This window comes from Pongo abelii, chromosome 14 (assembly GCF_028885655.2).
Source record: "Pongo abelii isolate AG06213 chromosome 14, NHGRI_mPonAbe1-v2.0_pri, whole genome shotgun sequence".
Lineage (NCBI taxonomy): Eukaryota > Metazoa > Chordata > Mammalia > Primates > Hominidae > Pongo > Pongo abelii.
Window position 1 is genome coordinate 27,710,164 of NC_071999.2, and position 20,929 is coordinate 27,731,092.

At 44.9% G+C, this 20,929-nt stretch overlaps 1 protein-coding gene across 1 annotated transcript in view; it reads left to right on the forward strand.

Annotated features, from left to right (window-relative positions):
* The window catches only part of LOC100434948 (phosphatidylinositol 3,4,5-trisphosphate 3-phosphatase TPTE2-like), a 105,188-nt gene extending 84,801 nt beyond the window's left edge, over positions 1-20,387 (forward strand). Inside the window, exons 22-24 of the mRNA XM_063714751.1 lie at positions 16,224-16,683; positions 17,271-17,788; positions 19,490-20,387. Of these exons, the coding sequence (XP_063570821.1) occupies positions 16,224-16,355 (132 nt within the window). The 3' untranslated portion in view covers positions 16,356-16,683; positions 17,271-17,788; positions 19,490-20,387. The remainder of the gene's footprint in view (positions 1-16,223; positions 16,684-17,270; positions 17,789-19,489) is intronic.
* The last annotated feature ends 542 nt before the right edge of the window (positions 20,388-20,929 follow it).

A 20,929-nucleotide genomic window follows, 5' to 3' on the forward strand; every position in this document is an offset into this window, starting at 1 on the left:
TTCTCAGTCATTTGATCTTTTATTATATAGCACTGATTCTAAAAGTTTAGTGTGCATGAAAACCACTGAGGAGCTTGTAAAGATTTACATTCCTAGGCTGTACCCCTGAAGTATGATTCGGGAAATCTGGAATGGGGCCCGAGAATCTATAGACTTAGCAATGTCCCAAGTGATTCTAAGTCAGAGGTTCTGTGGGCTGACCGTGTGAGAAACAATGCAAGAGTGAATGAACTGGGGAAGAACTTCTTTATCCAAAGCAAAAGGGACCTGGTAGTCAATGTTTTGCTACAATGAAGAAATGCCTAAAACTATATACCTTTTCTGAAACAGTAAGAAAGCATCCTTCATGGTCTAATAACCATAAACTTTTAGAATTCCTACCTAGGCCTTTGTCTCAAATTCTCCTATTACTAACCCTATTCCCTGCCACCCCCTCCCCACTCTGCCCCCGGCTTTTTTGGCCTCTCCCGACTGAGGGCATTCACCCAGGCCTGACCCTTGGCTTTCTGTTCTTAGCAAATGCTTTATTCTTAAAGGATGACCCATTCCCCTTACTTCAACTATTATTTGTTCATTTACTGAACAGATATTTATGAGCACCCACTGAGTTGCAGATGCAGGAGCTGCCACATGAACGGTTTCCAGTCCAGCTCAAATGCATTCACCAGTCTGAATTATCAAGGAGCTTTCTCCCTGCCTCTGCAAATGGCACCAGCATTCTTCCACTCACGCCTTGGGCTTTGATTCTCTTTGCCTCGACCCGTAAATCCAGTTGGTCATCAATCTCTGTTGATTATGCCTTTGACAGTTTTCTATGTTCTCCTTCCTTTCTGTTCTCACTGCCACTAATTGTCCAGAATCTCCTTTGCTCATGCCTAGATTTCTGCAGTGGTCTCCTTACCCTTTCTGTCTGCTTATATAATGCAATGTATAGAATCCTGAAATATGCATCCTGAAATATTGCTCTCATTGTGAAAAATTGTAGGGAGAGCAGAAGACACACTGTGTGCCCATGGTCAGAGCCAGTTAACACCTTTGGCTCAACATCCTTATCTGTAAAATAAATATCACATCCAAGTATAATGGGAATTAAATTAGATAATACATATAAAGTTTCTTTGTAAACTATAAATCACTAAATAAGTGTTATATGTGATAATTATCAGGCCTCTTTGTCACATAGGAAATGCCCCACCATATTTTTCAACAACTTCTCTCTTATTTCCTTGGCTCTTGAGCTCTTAAGATATAATAGCCCTAACGTAATACCTGAGCTTTTTTCCATCAGCAGCTTGACCAGCAGACTTCATTCCAAATAAACTGGGTCATCCCTTTTGGCTCTTGGAACACAACTCTAATTTAATTGGTTAGTTAGTTAGTTGGTTCTTTCTTTCCTTCTTTTCTTCCTTTCCTTTTTTTTTTCTTGAGCCAGGGTCTCATTCTGTCACCCAGGCTGTAGCGCAGTGGCATGATCATGGCCCACTGTAGCCTCAACCTCTCGAGCTCAAGCAATCCCCCAATTGTTTTTTTTTTTTTATGTTTTGAAGAGGCTGGGACTTGCTATGTTGCCCAGGCTGGTCTCAGACTCCTGGGCTTAAGCAACCTGTCCACCTCAGCCTCACAGTGTGCTGGGATTATAAACATGAGCCACACTGCCTGACATTGTTTGTTGTTGTTTTTCCAATTTTTTTTCTTTTTTTTTTTTTTTTTTTTTGAGACAGAGTTTTGCTCTTGTTGCCCATGCTGGAGTGCATTGGCACAATCTCGGCTCACCACAACCTCTGCCTCCTGGGTTCAAGCAATTCTCCTGCCTCAGCCTCCCAAGTAGCTGGGATTACAGGCATGCACTACCACACCTGGCTAATTTTGTATTTTTAGTAGAGATGGGGTTTCTCCATGTTGGTCAGGCTTGTGGGGAAAAGAAAGAGAGATCAGACTGTTACTGTGTCTATGTAGAAAGAAGTAGACATAAGAGACTCCATTTTGTTCTGCACTAAGAAAAATTCTTCTGCCTTGAGATGCTGTGCTTGCAGAAACATGCGCTGTGTTGACTCAAGGTTTAATGGATTTAGGGCTATGCAGGATATGCTTTGTTAAACAAATGCTTGAAGGCAGCATGCTTGTTAAAAGTCATCACCACTCCCTCATCTCAAGTACCCAGGGACACAAAACACTGAGGAAGGCTGCAGGAACCTCTGCCTAGGAAAGCCAGGTATTGTCCAAGGTTTCTCCCCAGGTGATAGTCTGAAATATGGCCTCGTGGGAAGGGAAAGATCTGACCGTCCCCCTAGCCCGACACCGATAAACGGTCTGTGCTGCAGAGGATTAGTAAAAGAGGAAGGCCTCTTTGCAGTTGAGATAAGAGGAAGGCATCTGTCTCCTGCTCCGGTAAAACCCGATTGTATATTCCATCTACTGAGATAGGAGAAAACTGCCTTAGGGCTGGAGGTGAGACATGCTGGCAGCAATACTGCTCTTTAATGCACTGAGATGTTTATGTATGTGCACATCAAAGCACAACACCTTTTTCTTAACCTTGTTTATGATACAGAGACATTTGTTCACATGTTTTCCTGCTGACTCTCTCCCCACTATTACCCTATTGTCCTGCCACATCCCCCTCTCTGAGATGGTAGAGATAATGATCAATAAATACTGAGGGAACTCAGAGACTGGTGCCAGCGTGGGTCCTCCCTTTGCTGAGCGCTGGTCCCCTGGGCCCACTTTTCTTTCTCTATACTTTGTCTCTGTGTCTCTTTCTTTTCTCAGTCTCTCATCCCACCCAATGAGAAACACCCACAGGTGCGGAGAGGCAGGCCACCCCTTCAAGGCTGGTCTCAAACTCCCGACCTCAGGTGATCTGCCCACCTCAGCCTCCCAAAGTGCTGGGATTACAGGCGTGAGCCACCGTGCCTGGCCATTTTTCTAATTTCTACTTTGTGTTATTGCTGGTCTTTTTCCCTCCATTTGGACTAGAGTCTATTTTCGGAGCTCTTCTTCCTTTATCTAAACTGCTTCATGCCCAATTCAATTTCTACTTCCTTAATGAAATTTTTGCATTCTATACCTTCTGTTAACTAGCCCCCAATAGTGCATAACAGCACACCCAGTCTTTATCGTACAGATTAAGTTATGTACCATTCTACTATTGTTTCTTATGTGTACAGCTCCCAAAAGGGGCCAACTGAGTCTGCACCTCCTTTTGTGTTTTCCACAGGGCCTAGCATAGACCTTTCTTATTGTGGGTGCCTTTATTTATATGAGAGTGAGTCAAAGAAATAGTATAGCCTCAAAGTCATTCATACCAAAACTTGAGCTATTAAATATGTATAGATAAAATGTCAGTGTTTTTCTTTTTCTTTTTTGAAGGCACATACTTCACAGTTTCCATCTTATATTTACATAAATTTGGAACACAGTATGCAGGAACATCAGGCATCATTTTGAAGAACTTTGAAATAGAACTTTCGTATCAAAAACTTGAGATATTTAAAAATTGTGATTCCCCAACACCCACTTACTTACATATTTTTGGTCAAGTATTTATTCCCTGCTTTGGTTCACATCTATAATTTCATATTTATTAGAAAGCTAATTTATATTTTTTTCTTCCACTTCATTTACAAACTGTCTGTTAACAGATTGGCAACAAAGACTAAGTTTTAAATCCAGAAGAGAGAAATGTTTCACACAAGCAGTCCCCCAACTCCCAACCCACACTCTCTCTCATTCCCACCACTAAATAGGTAGCTTACTGACAAGCTTCCTTTAATTACACACAGACATGGGGGTTGGGGTAAGAAGATTGTGGTAAATATGAAAGATAAGTAATCTTTGGTAACTTCTGCTTTTGTTTAAAATTGTAAGTGAAGTCAAAAGAAATATTTGTTCTTAGAGTAATCTAGGTGTATTATTTTGAAATTCACTACTCCTGCTCACAATTCACCTAAGCTTGGGGAGACTCTGAAAGGAGGTTATCTTTGCATTATAAACACTGATTAGCCTTATGTCTACAGGAAATCATTATTATTTCCTCTTTGGTGCTGGGTGCTACTTTTTTTTTTAACAAATTTTTTATTTGTATTTTTTATTTCTTGAGACAGCATCTCACTCTGGTTGTCGAGACTGGAGTGCAGTGGTGTGATCTTGGTTCACTGCAGTCTCAACCTCCCAGGCTCAGGTGATTCTCCCACCTCAGCCTCCCGAGTAACTGGGACTATAGGCGCATGCCAGCACACCCAGCTAATTTTTTGTATTTTTAGTAGAGACGAGGTTTTGCCGTTGTTGCCCAGGCTAAGCTCAAATTCCTGAACTCAAGCAATCTTCCTGCCTCAGCCTCCCAGAGTGCTGGTATTAAGGCATGAGCCACCACGCCCAGTCCGTGGGTGTTACTTTATTCAAAATACCTTTATTGCCACTGTATCTTCAGGCCATGATTGTCCTTGAAAACATTCTATCTTGGCCTTATTGAAATTATTCTTATTTGAATGATTTTCCTTTTATTGGCCAGGCCCTCAACAATCTAGACCAAGATGAGTTCATCAGGAAATGAAAGGGAACAACTAGTAAGACAAGTGTCACTGCTAAAACACGATATACTCATTCCTGAAAAACCTGGCACTCTACAGAAAGGACTAAAAAAAGCAGCAGTTCATGAAAATACAGGGTTTGAGAGTCCAGGGCAAACCTGTCCGGCATAGCAACTTTCTAACCAGCACACTAACCGCTCGGACCACCCACATCAGCAGCTCAATGTCGGGAGTTTGCCATAGAGCTTTTTAATTTTTGAGTGGAAATAGAAAAATACTTGCTAGAAGGGCTGTGGGTACCCGAGTGGCACAGATGAAAGGAGAGCCCGGAGCCATGCTGGGCATGGACGGCAGCAACCTGCCAGGAGCCAAGAGCCCCACTAGGCTGGTGAGCCGCCTTGCTGCGGGTGACTTTTTCTCCTCTAAATAGTCCAAAAAAGTTCCAACTGCCCGTGCAGCAGCCCAACTAAAGGCCTTTTTCCTTTACTCCCCCTGATCTGGCTCCCCCTTTGAGGAAAAGATCATAGAACATGCTTTCAAATTCCTTTCATGTTAATATTGTACCCTGCCATTCATATGACAGAAACGTGTAGGCACAACATAGGTTATACTATTTCCTTTAAAATTCACACAGCAATAATCTACAGAGGGCAGATCATGTCCTGGGTTTAGGTGAATAGGGAGGAAAATACTTAGCTGGCTCAGTGAAGAATAAGATCTGTCTTTTTCAGTACTAGAAATACAGTAGGGAAGGAAACCCCATTTTTTATTTTAAGAATTCCCCTTTTTGAACTAAGGAGATTACCATTAAGGTTTCTCTTCCCTAGACCTCCAAGACCCACCAAAATTTCTGGAAATTATGAGTTGTCACACTATTCTGCTTTTGCGTATTCAAAGAAAACTCTTTTAAGGCCTCTTTGGGTATTGCTTTCTTAGAATGCAAAATGAATGATTCTTTGAACAACTCAAGAAACAGATCAGAATAATACTCATGTCTTAAAATTTTAGCTTTAATTTTAAATATAGGGGGTATGTGTGCAAGTTTGTTACATCAGTATATTGCACCCTGGTAGTGAGCATAGTACCCAATAGGTAGTTTTTCAACCCACACCCCTCTCCCTCCATCCACCTCTAGTAGTCCACAGTGTCTATTGTTCCCAACCTTATGTCCAAGGGTACCTGTTGTTTAGCTCTCATAAGTGAGAATATGTGGTATTTGGTTTTCTGTTCCTGCATTAATTTGCTTAGGATAATGACCTCCAGCTCCATCTATGTTGCTGCAAAAGACATGATTTCCCTCATTTTTATGGCTGTGTAGAATTCCATCGTGTATATGTACCACATTTTCTTTATCCAATCCACCACTGATGGGCAACTAGGTTGATTCCATATCTTTGCTATTGTGAATAGCACAGCAATGGACATATCAGTGTGTGTGTCTTTTGGTAGAATGGTCTTTTTTCCATTGGGTATATATCCAATAATGGAGTTGCTGGGTCAAATGGTAGCTCGTTTTAAGTTCTTTGAGAAATCTCCAGACTGCTTTCCACAGTGGCTGAACTAATTTACACTCCCACCAACAATGTATAAATGTTCCCTTTTCTCTGCAGCCTTGCCAGCATCTGTTGTTTTTGACTTTTTATTAATCGCCATTCTGACTAGCGTGAGAGGGTATCTCATTGTGGTTTTGATTTGCACTTCTCTGACAATTCGTGATGTGAAGCATTTTTTCAGATGCTCATTGGTCACTTGTATGTCTTCTTTTGAGAAGTATGTGTCATGTTCTTTCCACATTTTTAATGTGGCTGTTTGGTTTCTGCGTGTGGATTTGTGTAAGTTCCTTATAGATTCTGGATATTAGACCTTTGTTGGATGCATAGTTTGCAAATGTTTCCTCCTGTTCTGTGTGTTATCTGTTTGCTCTGTCGATCATTTCTCTTGCTGTGTCAAAGCGCTTTAGTTTTATTAGGTCCCACTTGTCAATCTTTGTTGTTATTGCAATTGCTTTTGGGGACTTAGTTAAAAATTCTTTCCCAACCAGGTGCGGTGGCTCACACCTGTAATCCCAGCACTTTAGGAGGCTAAGGCGGGTGGATCACGAGGTCAGGAGATTGAGACCATCCTGGCTAACAGGGTGAAACCCTGTCTCTACTAAAAATACAAAAAATTAGCAGGGCGTGGTGGTGGGCACTTGTAGTCCCAGCTACTCAGGAGGCTGAGGCAGGAGAATGGTGTGAATCCAGGAGGCGGAGCTTGCAGTGAGCTGAGATCGCCTCAGTGCACTCCAGCCTGGGAGACAGAGCAAGACCCCATCTCAAAAAAAAAAAAAAAAAAAATCTTTCCCAAGGCTAATGTCAAGAAGGGCATTTCTGAGGTTTTCTTCTAGGATTTTTATCACTTGAGGTCTTACATTTAAATCTTTAATCTATCTCCAGTTAATTTTTGTATATGATGAAAGGTATGGGTCCAGTATCATTATTCTGCATATTGCTAGCCAGTACCCCAACACCATTTATTGAATAGGGAGTCCTTCCCCTATTGCTTGTTTTTGTCAGCCTTGCAATATCAGGTGATTGTAAGTGTAAGGCTTTATTCTGGGTTTTCTATTCTGTTCCATTGGTCTATATGTCTGCTTTTGTACCAGTACCATGCTGTTTTGGGTACTATAGCCTTATAGTTTGAAGCCTCTGGCTTTGCCCATTTGCTTAGATTTGCTTTGGCTATTGAGGCCCCCTTTTGGTTTCATATGAATTTTAGAATACTTTTTTTCTAATTCTGTGAAGAATTACATTGGTAGTTTGATAGAAATAGCACTGAATCTGTCAATTGCTTTGGGCAGTATGGTCATTTGAATGATACTGATTCTTCCAATCCATGAGCATAGAATGTTTTTCCATTTAATTGTGTTATCTCTGATTTCTTTCTGCAATGTTTTATAGTTCTTGTAGAGATCTTTCACATCCTTTGTTAGCTGTATTCCCAGGTATTTCATTTTCTTTGTGGCTACTGTAAATGGGATTCTGTTCTTGATTTAACTGTCAGCCTGGACATTATTGGTGTATAGAAATGCTGTTGATTTTTATACGTTGATTTTTTATCCTGAAACTTTGCTAAAGTTGTTTATCAGTTCTAGTAGCTTTTTGGCAGAGTCTTTGGTTTTCTGGGTATAGAATCATATCACCAGCAAAGAGAGATAGTTTGACTTCTTCTTTTCCTATTTGGATGCCTATTCTTTCTTTCTCCTGCCTGAGTTCTCTAGGTAGGACTTCCAGTGCTATGTTGAATAGGAGTGGTGAGAGTGTGCATCATTGTCTTGTTCCATTTCTCATGGGGATTGGTTCCAGCTTTTGCCCATTCAGTAGGTTGGTGGCTGTGAGTTTGTCATAGATGGCTGTTATTATTTTGAGGTATGTTCCCTTGATGCCTAGTCTGTTGAGGTTTTTAATGTGAAGGGATGTTGGATTTTATCAAAAGCTGTTTCTGCATCTATTGAGATGATGATATGGTTTTTGCTTTTAGTTCTGTTTATGTGGTGAATCACATTTATTGATTTGCGTATGTTGAACCAGCCTTGCATCCCTGTACTGAAGCCTTCTTGATTGTGGTGTATTAACTTACTGATGTGCTGCTGGATTCTGTTTCCTAGTATTTGGTTAAGAATTTTTGTGTCTATGTTAATCAGAGTAATTGGCCTGAAGTTTTCTTTTTGTGTGTTTCTCTGGCAGATTTTGGTATTAGGCTGATGCTGGCTTCATAGACTGAGTTAGGGAGGAGCCCCTCATCCTCAGTTCTTCGGAATAGTTTCAATAGAACTAGTATCAGTTCTTTTTTTTTTTTTTTTTAGACGGAGTCTCACTCTGTCACCCAGGCTGGAGTGCAGTGGTGAGATCTCGGCTTACTACAAGCTCCGCCTCCCGGGTTCACGCCGTTCTCTCGCCTCAGCCTCCCGAGTAGCTGGAACAACAGGCATCCGCCACCATGCCTGGCTAATTTTTAGTTTTTGTATTTTTAGTAGAGACGGGGTTTCACCATGTTAGCCAGGATGGTCTCAATCTCCTGACCTTGTGATCTGCATGCCATGGCCTCCCAAAGTGCTGGGATTACAGGCATGAGCCACTGCGCCCAGCCTCAGTTCTTTGTACATCTGGTCGAATTCAGCTGTGGCTTCATCTGGTCCAGGGCTTTTCCTTGTTTGTAGATTTTTTATTAATGATTTGATTTCTGAACTTGATATTTGTCTATTTAAGGTTTCAGTCTATTTCTAGTTCAATCTTGGGAGACTGTATGTTTCCAGGAATTTATCCATTTCCTCTAGATTATCTAATTTGTGTGCATAGAGTTGTTTATAGTATTCTCTGAGGATCTTTTGTATTTCTGTGGGATTGGTTGTAATGTCATCTTTGTCATTTATGATTGTACTTATTTGGCTCTTCTCTTTTTTTCTTTGTTTAGCTATCACACTATCCACCTTCTATATTTTTTGAAAAACTAATTATTGGTTTCATTGATCTTTTGTGTGGATTTTTGCATCTAGTCTCAAAAAAAAACAGCACTTCAAAAAGCACTTCATTCAGTGCTTTTCTAATTTTAGTTATTTCTCTTCTGCCAGCTTTGGGGTCAGTTTATTCTTTTTTTCTAGTTCCCTTAAGTGCAAAGTAGGAATGTTAATTTGAGATATTTCTAACTTCTTGATGAAGGCATTTAGTGCTATAAACTTTCCTCTTAACACTGCTTTAGCTGCATCCCAGAGATTCTGGTATGTTGTGTCCCTATTTTCATTAATTGCAAAGATTTTTTTTATTTCTGCCTTAATTTAGATTTTTACCCAGGAGTTATTCAGGAGCAAATTATGTAATTACCATGTATTTATGTAGTTTTGAGAGATCTTCTTGATACTGATTTCTATTTTTGTCACACTGTGGTCAGAGTGTGTGCCTGCTATGATTTCAAACTTTTTGAATTTATTGAGGCTTGCTTTGTGGCCAAGCATGTGGTGGATCTTAGAATATGTTCTGTGTGCACATGAGAATGTATCTTCTGTGTTTGTTGGGCAAAGTGTTCTGTAGATGTCTATCAGGTCCAATTGGTCAACTGTCAAGTGCAAGTAAAGAGTTTGTTAGTTTTCTGCCTCAGTGATCTGTCTGTTGCTGTCAGTGGGTTGTTGAAGCTCCTGCTATTATTGTGTGTCTAAATCTTTTTGTAGGCCAAGAAAAACTTGTTTTATGAATTTGGGTGCTCCAATGTTGGGTGTGTACATATTTAGGCTAAGTCTTCTGGTTGGATTGTGCCCTTTATCATTCTATAATGATTGCCCTTCTTTGTCCTTAATTTTTATTGGTGAAAAATATGTTTTATTTGGCCGGGAGTGGTGGCTCACGCCTCTACTCCCAGCACTTTAGGAGGCCGAGGTGGGCAGATCACAGGTCAGGAGATCGAGACCATCCTGGCTAACACGGTGAAACCCCGTCTCTACTAAAAATACAAAAAAATTAGCCGGGCATGGTGGTGGGCACCTGTAGTCCCAGCTACTCGGGAGGCTGAGGCAGGAGAATGGCGTGAACCTGGGAGGCAGAGCTTGCAGTAAGCCAAAATCGCGCCACTGAACTCCAGCCTGGGCGACAGAGCGAGACTCCGTCTCAAAAAAAATTAATTAATTAATTAATTTTAAAATATATATATTTATATACAGTTATGTTTTATTTAACATAAGAATAGCAACTCCTGGTCTTTTTTGTTTTCCATTTGCATGACAGATCTTTCTTTATCCCTTTACTTTCAGCCTGTGGATGTCATTAGGAGTGAGATGGGTTTCTTAAAGACAGCAGATGGTTGAGTCTTGTCTTTTGATCCAGCCTGATTTTTTTGCCTTTTAAGTGGGGTGTTTAGCCCATTTACATTCAGGGTTAGTATTGATATGTGAGATTTTCATCCTGTCATCATGTTGTTAGCTGGTTGTTGTTACAGACTTGTTTGTGTGGTTGCTCTGTTTTGCCTATGGGCTGTGTCCTTAAATGTGTTTTTGTGGTAGCAGGTTCTTTCAATTCCATGTTTAACACTTTCTAAAGGATCTCTTATAAGGCTGGTCTAGTTGAAATGAATTCCCTCAGTGTTTGTTTCTCTGAGGATTTTATTTCTCCATCACTTATGAAGCCTTTTGATGAGATATAAAATTCTTAATAGGAATTTATTTTCTTTAAGGACACTGAAAACAGATCCCCAATCTCTTCTGGCTTGTAAGGTTTCTGCTGAAAGGTCTGCTGCTAGCCTGATGGGCTTCCCCATGTACATAACCTGGCCCTTCTCTTCTTTTTCCTTCAAGATTTTTTCCTTTTGCATTGACCTTGGTGAATCTGCTGACTATGTGCCTTGAGGATGATCATCTTTTATAGTATCTAGCCTGGGTTCTCTTTATTTCTTGGATTTGCATGTCAACCTTTCTAGCAAAATTAGGGAACATTACATGAATTGTATTCTCAAATATATTTTCCAAATTGTTTATTCTCTCTCTTTTTCTCTCAGGAATGCCAATGAGTCATAGACTTGGTCTCTTTACATAATCCCATATTTCCCGCAAGTTTTGCTCATTTTTAAAAATTCTTTATTTTTGTCTGAGTTGGTTAGAAAAGCTCTGAGATTCTTTCCTCAGCTTGGTCTGTTCTGTAGTTAATACTTTCAATTGTATTATAAAATCTTATAGTGAATTTTTCAGCTGTAGAAGTTCAGTTTGGTTCTTTCTTAAAATGGCTATTTCATCTTTCTGCTCTTGGATCCCTTTATCTTTATCTAGGACCACTAATCTTTGGATTAGTTTTCAACTTTCTTCCAAATCTTGATGAGCTTCCTTGCTATCCAGATTCTGTATTCTACATCTGTCATTTCAGTCATTTCCAACTGGTTAAGAACCATTGCTAGGGAGCTAGTGGACTCATTAGGAGGTAAGGGGACACTGGCTCTTTGAATTGCCAGATTTATTATGCTGATTCTTTCTCATCTGAGAGAGTTGGTATTCCTTTAACTGTGGCGTAAGTTGAGTGTAGTCAGTTGGCTGCATTTTTCTGAGGGCCAAGGTTCTGTGCACGGTCTTTATTTGTGGCTGAATTCTCACCTTGGTTTTATAGGAAGGTATATTAGCAAACTATTTTTGTAGTTTGGGCTGAGTTCCAGTAGATGATGCTTAAGAGTAATGGTTGGTAGATAGAGCTTAGCCACATGGCTCCTTTGTATTTCCTGGTGTTTCCGGCTGTGCTCTGCAGTACAGTGGGAAGAGAGGTGACCACCTATCAGGTCCGCTCCTGGGCACTGGGGAAGCCCCTTCCAACCAATGGCACTGTGCCCATGTTTCTTTTGTCAGGTGCGCTCTCTCAGGCAGAGGCTATGGTAGGGAGATAGGCCACCCCTTTCCCAGTCAGCTGGCCCTGCAGAGGGAGACATGCCCACTGCTGTGGTAGCCCACAGGTTCATGTAACTCAGCCTTCTCAGTACTCTGAGAGTGTGGGCTCCTGTCCTGCTCTAATGCCTGCTACAGATCTCGCCTTGGCACTCCCAGGCTTCAACACTGCAGCCCCAGGGAAAGCTCAGGCTTTTTGTTCCCTCCTCAGCTTAGGGACAGCAGGGATAGGGACCCCAGCAGTGGTACTGGCAGAGGGCCTATCAGTTGCCTCTGGGACTCTACCCCAGACAAATGCAAAACCGCAGCCAATTGGAGTGATCAGCCAAGGTTAGGGCAGCTGTGCTGCTGGGCCCAAGCTGGGGGCCCTGCCTGAAGAGCAGGGAGGTCAGGCAACCCAACCCTGAAGATAGCCTGGCCTCCTCTCTGTAGGATGCTGTGAGAAAGTAATCAGGCTCTTTGTTCCCTCCCTAGCCTGGGGGAAGCAAGGGCGAGTACTGTGGTGGCAGCAATGGCAGAGGCCTGTCAGTTGTCTCTGGGAGCTCCATCCCAGAGAAACACAGCCATCACCAACTGAAGTGATCAGGCAGGAGCTGTGCTGGGGGCCCAAGCCAGGAGGCACCCTGCGCAGTGAGGAGCAGCAGGGCCAGGGACCCGTGTGGAAAACTGTCTGGCTGCCTTTCCATATGGCAGCTGTGGCATGCTAGAGGCCCATGACAGCTGTCGGGGCTTTTTGCTCCCTCTCCAGCCTGAGGGCAGTAGGGGCACAGGCTGCAGCAGTGCAGAGGGCCTGTTGGTTACCTCTGGGAGCTCCATGCCAGAGAAATGAGGGCTGTGACCAGCTGGAGTGCTTAGGTAAGGGAGTGGATGGCTGCGATGGAGGCCCAGGCCAGTGGGCCTTGCCTGGCAAGATGCAGTGGAGGCGAGGCCTGCAGTCTGTCTGCTCCCCAGCATCATGGATATGGCCCCTATCCTAGGGACACATGAGAGAGCCTGGCCTACCTTGTTGGCCGGGCTGTGGCAGCTGGTGCTGGGGTGCTCAGGGATCCACACTGGCTTGAGCAGTGGCTCTGCCCAGACTCCAAGTAGCTCTTCATGTCAGTCTAGAGCCCCAGGGTGTGTGTGTGGGGTGGGTGGAGTCATGGAGGATCTCCTGTGCCTGGGAATTGCAAAGGTCCATGGCAGAAGTATGGGTCCCCAGGAGCCTTCACTCACTCACCCTTTCCCTGCTGTAGGGAGCTTCCCCTTGCTCTGCACCCAGGTTGGCAGCTGTCCTGCCTTACTCCCCTCTGCTCTCCGTTAGTCACCACTGCTTCCTTGATGAATCCCAACACAGCCTGCTGGACAATCAGCCTGAGGAGCTCATGTTCACTCACCACTCTCATCTCTTGTGAGAGCTGCACACACTAGCTGCTTCTAGTCAGCCATCTTGGCGCTTCAGATACTTGTTTTCTTAAGTAGAATTTACTAACTTGGAATAGAATCATCCAAAACTTAAGAGCAGATAGTTTAACTATTTTTAAAAACAGAAGGATAGAAAGAGATGGAGGGAGAAAGTAATTCTAGTGGGCCGAGTTCCATAACTGCAGTGCATAGAAATGTTTTTGTCGCTGGGCGTGGTGGCTCGCACCTGTGATCCCAGCACTTTGGGAGGCTGAGGCGGGCAGATCACAAGGTCAGGAGATCGAGACCATCCTGGCCAACACAGTGAAACCCCGTCTCTACTAAAAATACAAAAAAATTAGCTGGGCGTGGTGGTGGGCACTTGTAGTCCCAGCTACTCGGGAGACTGAGGCAGGAGAATGGCGTGAGTGAACCCGGGAGGCAGAGCTTGCGGTGAGCCAAGATTGTGCCACTGCAATCCAGCCTGGGAGACAGAGCGAGACTCCTTCTCAAAAAAAAAAAAAAGAAAAAGAAATGTTTTTGTCACCTTACCTATAGTGAAATTATTTTTCATTAGGTGTCTTGTTGATGGAAAACAATGCTTGTTGCAATAAAACCACTGTCTTGAAACACTACTATACATAACTCTTTAACATTCCTGACAGTTGCTTCCCAGGATGGATGTAAAGAACTTCAACGAAATTCATCAGACTCAAATATTACCATGTTAGTCAGGCTGGTCTCAAACTCCTGACCTCAAATGATCTGCCTGCCTTGCCCTCCCAAAGTGCTGGGATTACTGGTGTGAGCCCACCATGGCTGGCCAGTGGTTGAATTTTTTAAAAAGTGTTAATGGAGTGCTTGAAAACTAGAATATCCATCTAGATTTGTAAGACAGTATACCTGCATACTGGTGTGGCTTCCATACTTGAGTAAAAGCTTCAGAGTAGGCATCCTAGATTTCCCCAAGATACTCTACTTTTTTTTTTTTTTTTGAGATGGAGTCTCGCTCTGTTGCCCAGGCTGGAGTGCAGTGGCACAATCTCAGCTCACTGCAACCTCCACCTTCCGGGTTCAAGCAGTTATCCTTCCTCAGCCTCCTGAGTAACCAGGATTATAGGCACACGCTACCACACCTGGCTAATTTTTGTATTTTTAGTAGAGATGGGATTTCTCTGTGTTGGTCAGGCTGGCCTCGAACTCCTGACCTCATGATCTGCCCACCTTGACCTCCCAAAGTGCTGGGATTACAGGTGTGAGCCACTGTGCCCGGCCAATGCTCTACTCTTAAAATAGTGCCATTCATTTTCTAGGTGGGATCATATTCCACACTGACTATATTGCTAGGGGTGGCCTAGAGGGTCAGGCCTTTGGGAAATGGCACGGCCTTTACCAGCTTCCCTTCTCTCCCAAAGAACTTCCCCTCTTGGACTTTAGATTGAGGAATGGGGCAGAGTAGTAGGCGGTACTGCTGTGCTTTGATGAAGACCCATGTGGCTGGCAACAGCTCTTACCTTTTGTCTCTGGGTCCTGGTGTGGGTGGAATTCCTGGGTGTTCTGTTGGCTCATCTGGGGCCATCAGTCCACTTTGAACTACTCACTGTCTCCTCTGCCTCCACCAATTAGAAACCCTTCCAAGGAACAGTGAGAGCCAAAGCCAAGAAAAGCCTTGTTCCCTATTTGGTGATTGAGTGACAGTGGGTGAAATCCTCTCTCAGAAAGAACTAGAAAGAACACAGTGCTTGTACTCCACAGTGAATAATGTCAGGGCTGACCCATCCTGACGCCAATCTTGCCATGCTTTTACCGTGTTGGAGGCTTCTACATTTGGTACTGGCAGTCAGTAAGTCTTAATGATGACTGTATATGGAATGTGAGTTTATAAAGCAATGGAACATAATTGTACTTAACTATGCCATATGTACATATTCACTGATCAAAACTTCACTGACCAACCAACCAAACCCCATACTTCATCCAATCCCCCATAGACTTGGGGATGGGCAGGTATTCTTTGGCCATATGGTATAAGAGGGTCATTCTTGTCACTACTAAAGTTAGCCTCATCATTTTGTGCTGCCCCAAGACCAACAGGGCCTCTCCTGTAAACTGAGTGCAAGCAGGCTGACGATTTTAATAACAGTCCATACCATGTATGTGCTTCTGTCAGCAGAATGTACATGTTATGCAAAACCTCCAGGCTCCTTAAGCTTTTTGCTGTCCATGAATCCTCTGTGGCAACTGTAGTCGTAGAGCCAGAAGCCAGAGGGTCAGGGATATGAGAGGCTGACAAATAGCTGGCAACATCTGGGGAGGAGATCCCTGTCATGTCTCTTGTGCCACAGAGCTATTATGGCTGGTCTTCCATTTGCTATTTCTTTCTTTAAGAGAAAACCATTTTTCTACTTTTCTTTTCTCTCCATACTTAAATGGTCAGTAGCTACTGAGTGGTGCTTTATCTGAACAGGCCTGGGTTGAAGCAAAATAGAAATGGGACTGGCTTTCCACAGGAAGTAAACTGCTTCGGAGCCCACAGTCCCCTGCTCAGTGCTCGGAAACTAGTCAGTCATCCCTGTTGGCAGTAAGTCTTCCCATAGCCCGTCCATTAGAGGTTTAACTAGATATCTTCAATAGAAGTCTGAGACAAGTGGGAGTGAGGAATGGAGGCCTAGATTGGGAGAATTTTTTTTTTCATTCTGTTTGCTTAATTCATGGTACAGTTTGTGCTATTTCATATCTGTACTCCAGGAAAAAATATAACTTGAAAATACTGTGTCTAAAGAAATTTCAGTGCTCTATCATCATTAAATTATTTACTTACATGCTTATATGACAGTCATGCTCAGATGTCACTATCATTGGTTTCTTGGGTGTGTTTTCGATCTGTCTGCTGCTGACTCTCACATCACTGGGTTTCCTTGCAGGTTTTGTATTTCAGCTCTGAGCTTGACTTCAGTGGGATTGTTCTCTGTGCAGACCTCCCTGTGTTGCCACTGTGTTTGTCTCTACTCACACTCCGTGGGGTTGGCTGTCCCATAGCACAGTCCTGTTTGTAGGTCCTGGCCTCCCGTGGTGTGCAGCCAAGTGCTACCAGTTCCTCACCCTGATACTGTTCCAACCACAGCCCTGAGAAAGAAGCCTACTCAGCAACAGAGCCATGTCCACAGGCTGGATAGAGGCTTTTCATCTGAGTTCAGAGAGGCAGCCACTTCTTGGGTCCAAGTTTTTCTCAGGCAGCCTGAGTTCAGTTCCCCCACATAAAGGTTGCTCACGGCCTCAACACCTTTCCAGGGTGGGAATTCACAACTCAGCCTCTGAGGGAGGAAGACCCACATGCCTTCACCTCCTCCTCCACCTGGCTCATCTCTTCAGCTGTGGCATCAGGTGAGTTCTGCTTCAAACATGACTCTGCGTTTGTATTTTTATTTTCTCTGCCATTTCATATTTGGAGCAAGAAGTGGGCTTTTCATGGCGGCTGGCCTCACTGTGCAATCATTAGCTTATGGGAGGCTCCACAGATAGCCGAAAGTTAGCATATTCAAAAGCAAAGCCATCAGCACCCATGATCCTTCTTTCTGTTTCACAAACCCTGGCACACACCTTCTTCCATCTTTACAGTCACTTGTTACAAGACAGCTGCTCAAAGGGCAGGAAGGCAAAATGGGAACTTAATCAGGTTCCCTTTTTAAAGAGGTTTTCCAGAATTCACCTCCTCAACAATATTCTTTTATGTCTGATCTACCTTTCTTGACAGACTGTAAACTCCATGGAAGTTGGAGTCTCAGAAATGATCACTGGCTTGACACCTACTGGGTGCCTAATAAGTCTTTCTTTAATTACGGATGGATGGGTGAAGAGATGGGTGGACAGTTGGGTATATGGATGGATGGATGGACAGGTGAATGAATGGATGGATAGACAGCTAGATGAATGAACGTTCCCTACGCTCTCATATCTCTGTTTTCCCACAGGCTGTTCCCTTTGCCTGGAACATGCTTCTTCCATTCACCACTCAGCTAACTCCTGAGCATCCTTCAAGATTCAGCTGAGATGTGCCCTCTTCCAGAAAGCTCTCCCTGATGACTGTACCTGGGTGAGGTGTCCTAGGTGTCCTGCTGTTTGCTGATGTCGTGCCAGGTGTCTCTCTCCACAATAAGTTTTCCTGTTTTCCTGTGCGGGACTGTCTGGCTCACCTTGCCTGCAGGCTCTGAGGCCCCTGAGAGCAGCCCCCAGCTTTGACTCTGTGTATCTAGCACTGGCCCCACTGCCTGTCATGGAGCAGGAGCACAAGAAATGTTTCATGAAATTTGAATAAAAGTAAAAGTAATGAAGACCATCTGTGCTTCATTTACAGAGAAAGACATGGCAGATAGAAGACACTGTGGATGAGCTGAGTGAGGAGTTCTCATAGACTGCTCAGGCACTAGAGCTCCAGAAAGAGAAAGACAAGACAGACCCACAGGCCCCTGATGAAGGCTGCACATTTGCTGTAAGCCCAGCAAATGTGCTTAGGTCTCAGCTCCTAAGGTGTTCACAGAGGTGGGGCCCACAGGGTCATAGCCCCTTCCACAGCGAGGGGGTTGGGATCAGAACAGCCAGCTCAGAAGAGACTATCCACCCAAGTCAGGTTCTGCACATTTGGTTTGGCAAGTGGAAGACTACACCAGGAAGCCTTAGACCTGGGGCTGGACACAGGGAAGCCCACACCATCAGCTTGGGGCTGCAGCTCTCTAAGTAAATCCACAGCCTGGAAAGATTGAGGAACGGCATGGAGAGGGAGTAATGAAAATAGCTGTTAGCAATGTAGCCTGATGGACAGGGCATGCCTCTGGAAGCAGGAGCTTTTCATGAGCTGCATCTCTAGCCCACTGCCCTCCATCCTAGCTCCAGTCCCCAGCTGTGCAGATACAGAGGAGGCTGGAGGGGAGAAAGATGAGATAGAGGTGATCACACAGCTGTGTCTCCACTGAGCTCAAGACACCTTTATTTACTAAAGCTTGCAGCTGGCCTGTGAGCCTTAGGTTGCCAGTGTGATTAACACGGCATAAAATACTATTTGTCTTGACTTGAGGTTCCCCTCACATCACGTTGTCTCCAGAGTGTCTGGTTTCCACTTTGGTCATCGTGTCATGTTTAACCTTCCCTTCTAGTCTGTAAGTCCCCCTGGGCTTTTGCACCCAAGTCCAGGGCCTCCCTCGCCCCATCCTATCCTGAGTTTCTAAAAATGAGTGACACCCTGGGTGGTGGAAGGGTGTGGGTCAGCACCAGCCTTCTCAGAGTAGGTATCTGGACTGGGATACCCTGAGATGCCATGGAATCCTTTGTGTCCAGCCCGAGAAGACCCCCTGCCACAATGACCACAAGAGCAGGCCAAGGAGGGGCAACAGGGTGTGTCCTTCTCATTGTACACACATCAGGGATAGCCAGGATATGCCCTGAATATGAAGAATTCCATGAGAACATTGCATTGGCTCAGGCCTTGATGTCGGGAGGTCTGGAATATCAAGTTTTCTTCATCAGACTGGACTCTCTTTTGAGACAAAAGTGACAAGAAAGGGCACTGTGGTCTCAAACAGCTAAAGGAAAACATAGCCTCTGAGCCAGCAAGGCAGTGTGGGGCCCCAGTAATGCCCATAAAATGCACAGATGCCTTCCCAGCAGGGATGCCGGAAGCACACGTTCCATGGCCCTACAGGGGCCCCCAGAGGTGGGCTCTCCAAAGGCAGATGCCAGCCTCCCGCCATGTTCTCAACACACTCATCACTCTCACCCTGAGCTTTGTCCAGACTCCTTCCGAAGAGTTTGCGCTCAGCTATGGGGCCGGTTCCTCTCTTATCACTGGTACTAAGGAAGGAAGGAAAAAACAGGATGAGGTGAAGGGCTATAACATGTGGTGAAGTTTAATTATTCAATAATGGTTCCAATTATTAAACATGACTATTGCATAATGACATAATTGGCTATGGATGTGCTTTTGTGTGGCCACATAAACTCCAGGAAACTGTGTCTTCATTAGTTTCATTAGTCCTCATGAGGTCAGGCCTAGGGGCAGCTCATTTGACTCTTCCCAAGTGTGGGGTGGGTTTTGATGCCTCGAGAGTGCCAGAGTGACACAGGTCATGACCCACGCCAGGGTGAAGTGAGAACTCTCGGGGGTCACCTCTCCTCATTCCACATCCGTCCTTTCCAGGTGGCTCCCAGTGTCTTCCCTCGTGAGTCGCAGGAAGACAGACCTAACCCATGGGAGGCAGGTGACCCAGCCAGAGAGAAACGGGAACATGGGTCCTGAAGAGACCCCAGGCACTGGAGCTGGTGGTGACGAGAGTCCACCTGGCCCAGTGGATCGAGGACCTGGAGTGGGAGCTGTCCCTGGCTGAAGGCAGCTCGAGTGCGGGAGGGAGAAGGCCCAGCAGACACGCCAGCCCAGGGGCCACTAAGTCACACCGGATGCTGCTGTGGTGGCCACCTGCTGGAGGTACCTTCTCCACCAAGAACATGGCCAGGTTCCCCTGGTAGGAAGGAGTGGGCGTCTGAGGCCTGGGGTGTGTGCTGGGTTTATGACGTGCTCCTTTTACAGGGGAACAAACACCTGGATTTCTTTCAGAGCCTGGACCTTGACTTATGCTGAATTTTGCCTTGGTTCTTTGGAGTGGGAGAAAATAGAGCCACAGGTATTGAGAAAATCAATGTGCTCTCCCATCACTGAGTCTGTCCTTCAGTTCCTCACTCAGGTGTGGACTCTCAGTGTCCCCAAAAGCTTCACTTGGGGCTGCTGGTTTGAGGGGTGAGAAGTGCTTGGAGTGACAGCCATAAGAATGTCAGTGCAGCCGCAGCACGTTCATGTCCCATCTTCCATCACGCCCCATCTTCCATCACGCCTCTCAGCGGAGTCTCCAAGGCCCTGACGTGGCTCCACCTGACCTCGTGGACAGACAGAGGCAGGTGGTGTCTGTGGGCCAGGCCTCCGAGCCACACTGAGGACCCCCAACACCTGAGAGGACTCCCTGAGCATAGCCAGAGCCAGCCCCCAGTCAAATTGGAGCTCTCCACACACACCCCCCCGACACACACACCTGTACTCCCTCCTCGGAAGGGAAGGGACCTCTCTCAATCCTCCCTTCTTTCCACTAAGGCCCCAAGTGGAACTCACTTCACTTCGCAGACCCACTCCAGAGGCCACTCACTCCTTGAAGGTCTTTCCCAGCCCTTCTCTGATGTCTCCCTCCTTTGCCTCCCATCTTAGTCATTTGTGCCACGGTTTACCCTCCCTTCTAGACTGAGCTCCTCAGAGCAGGATGTGTGGGTCGTTAACCTCGATGTGTCCCACACACAGATGCACACGCTTTACATTTACAGGTATTAGATGCACACGTTTTGCTTCACACACACACACACCCAAGCACACCGCTTTGCAGATACAGGTATTAGATGACCCATAAATGCTTTGTGCATGTAATTGACTACAGGGACATGGCCTCTAACCCGGAGATCACACAGGCATGTGGGGAGGCCACATCGGCACACGGGAAGCTGCACAGAAGACAGTGCAGAACCGAGTGCCCAACACTCTGGACAAACTAGAACGGAGGGAGGACCCCCAGGCCAGTGAGATGGTGCTCAGGCCAGAGCC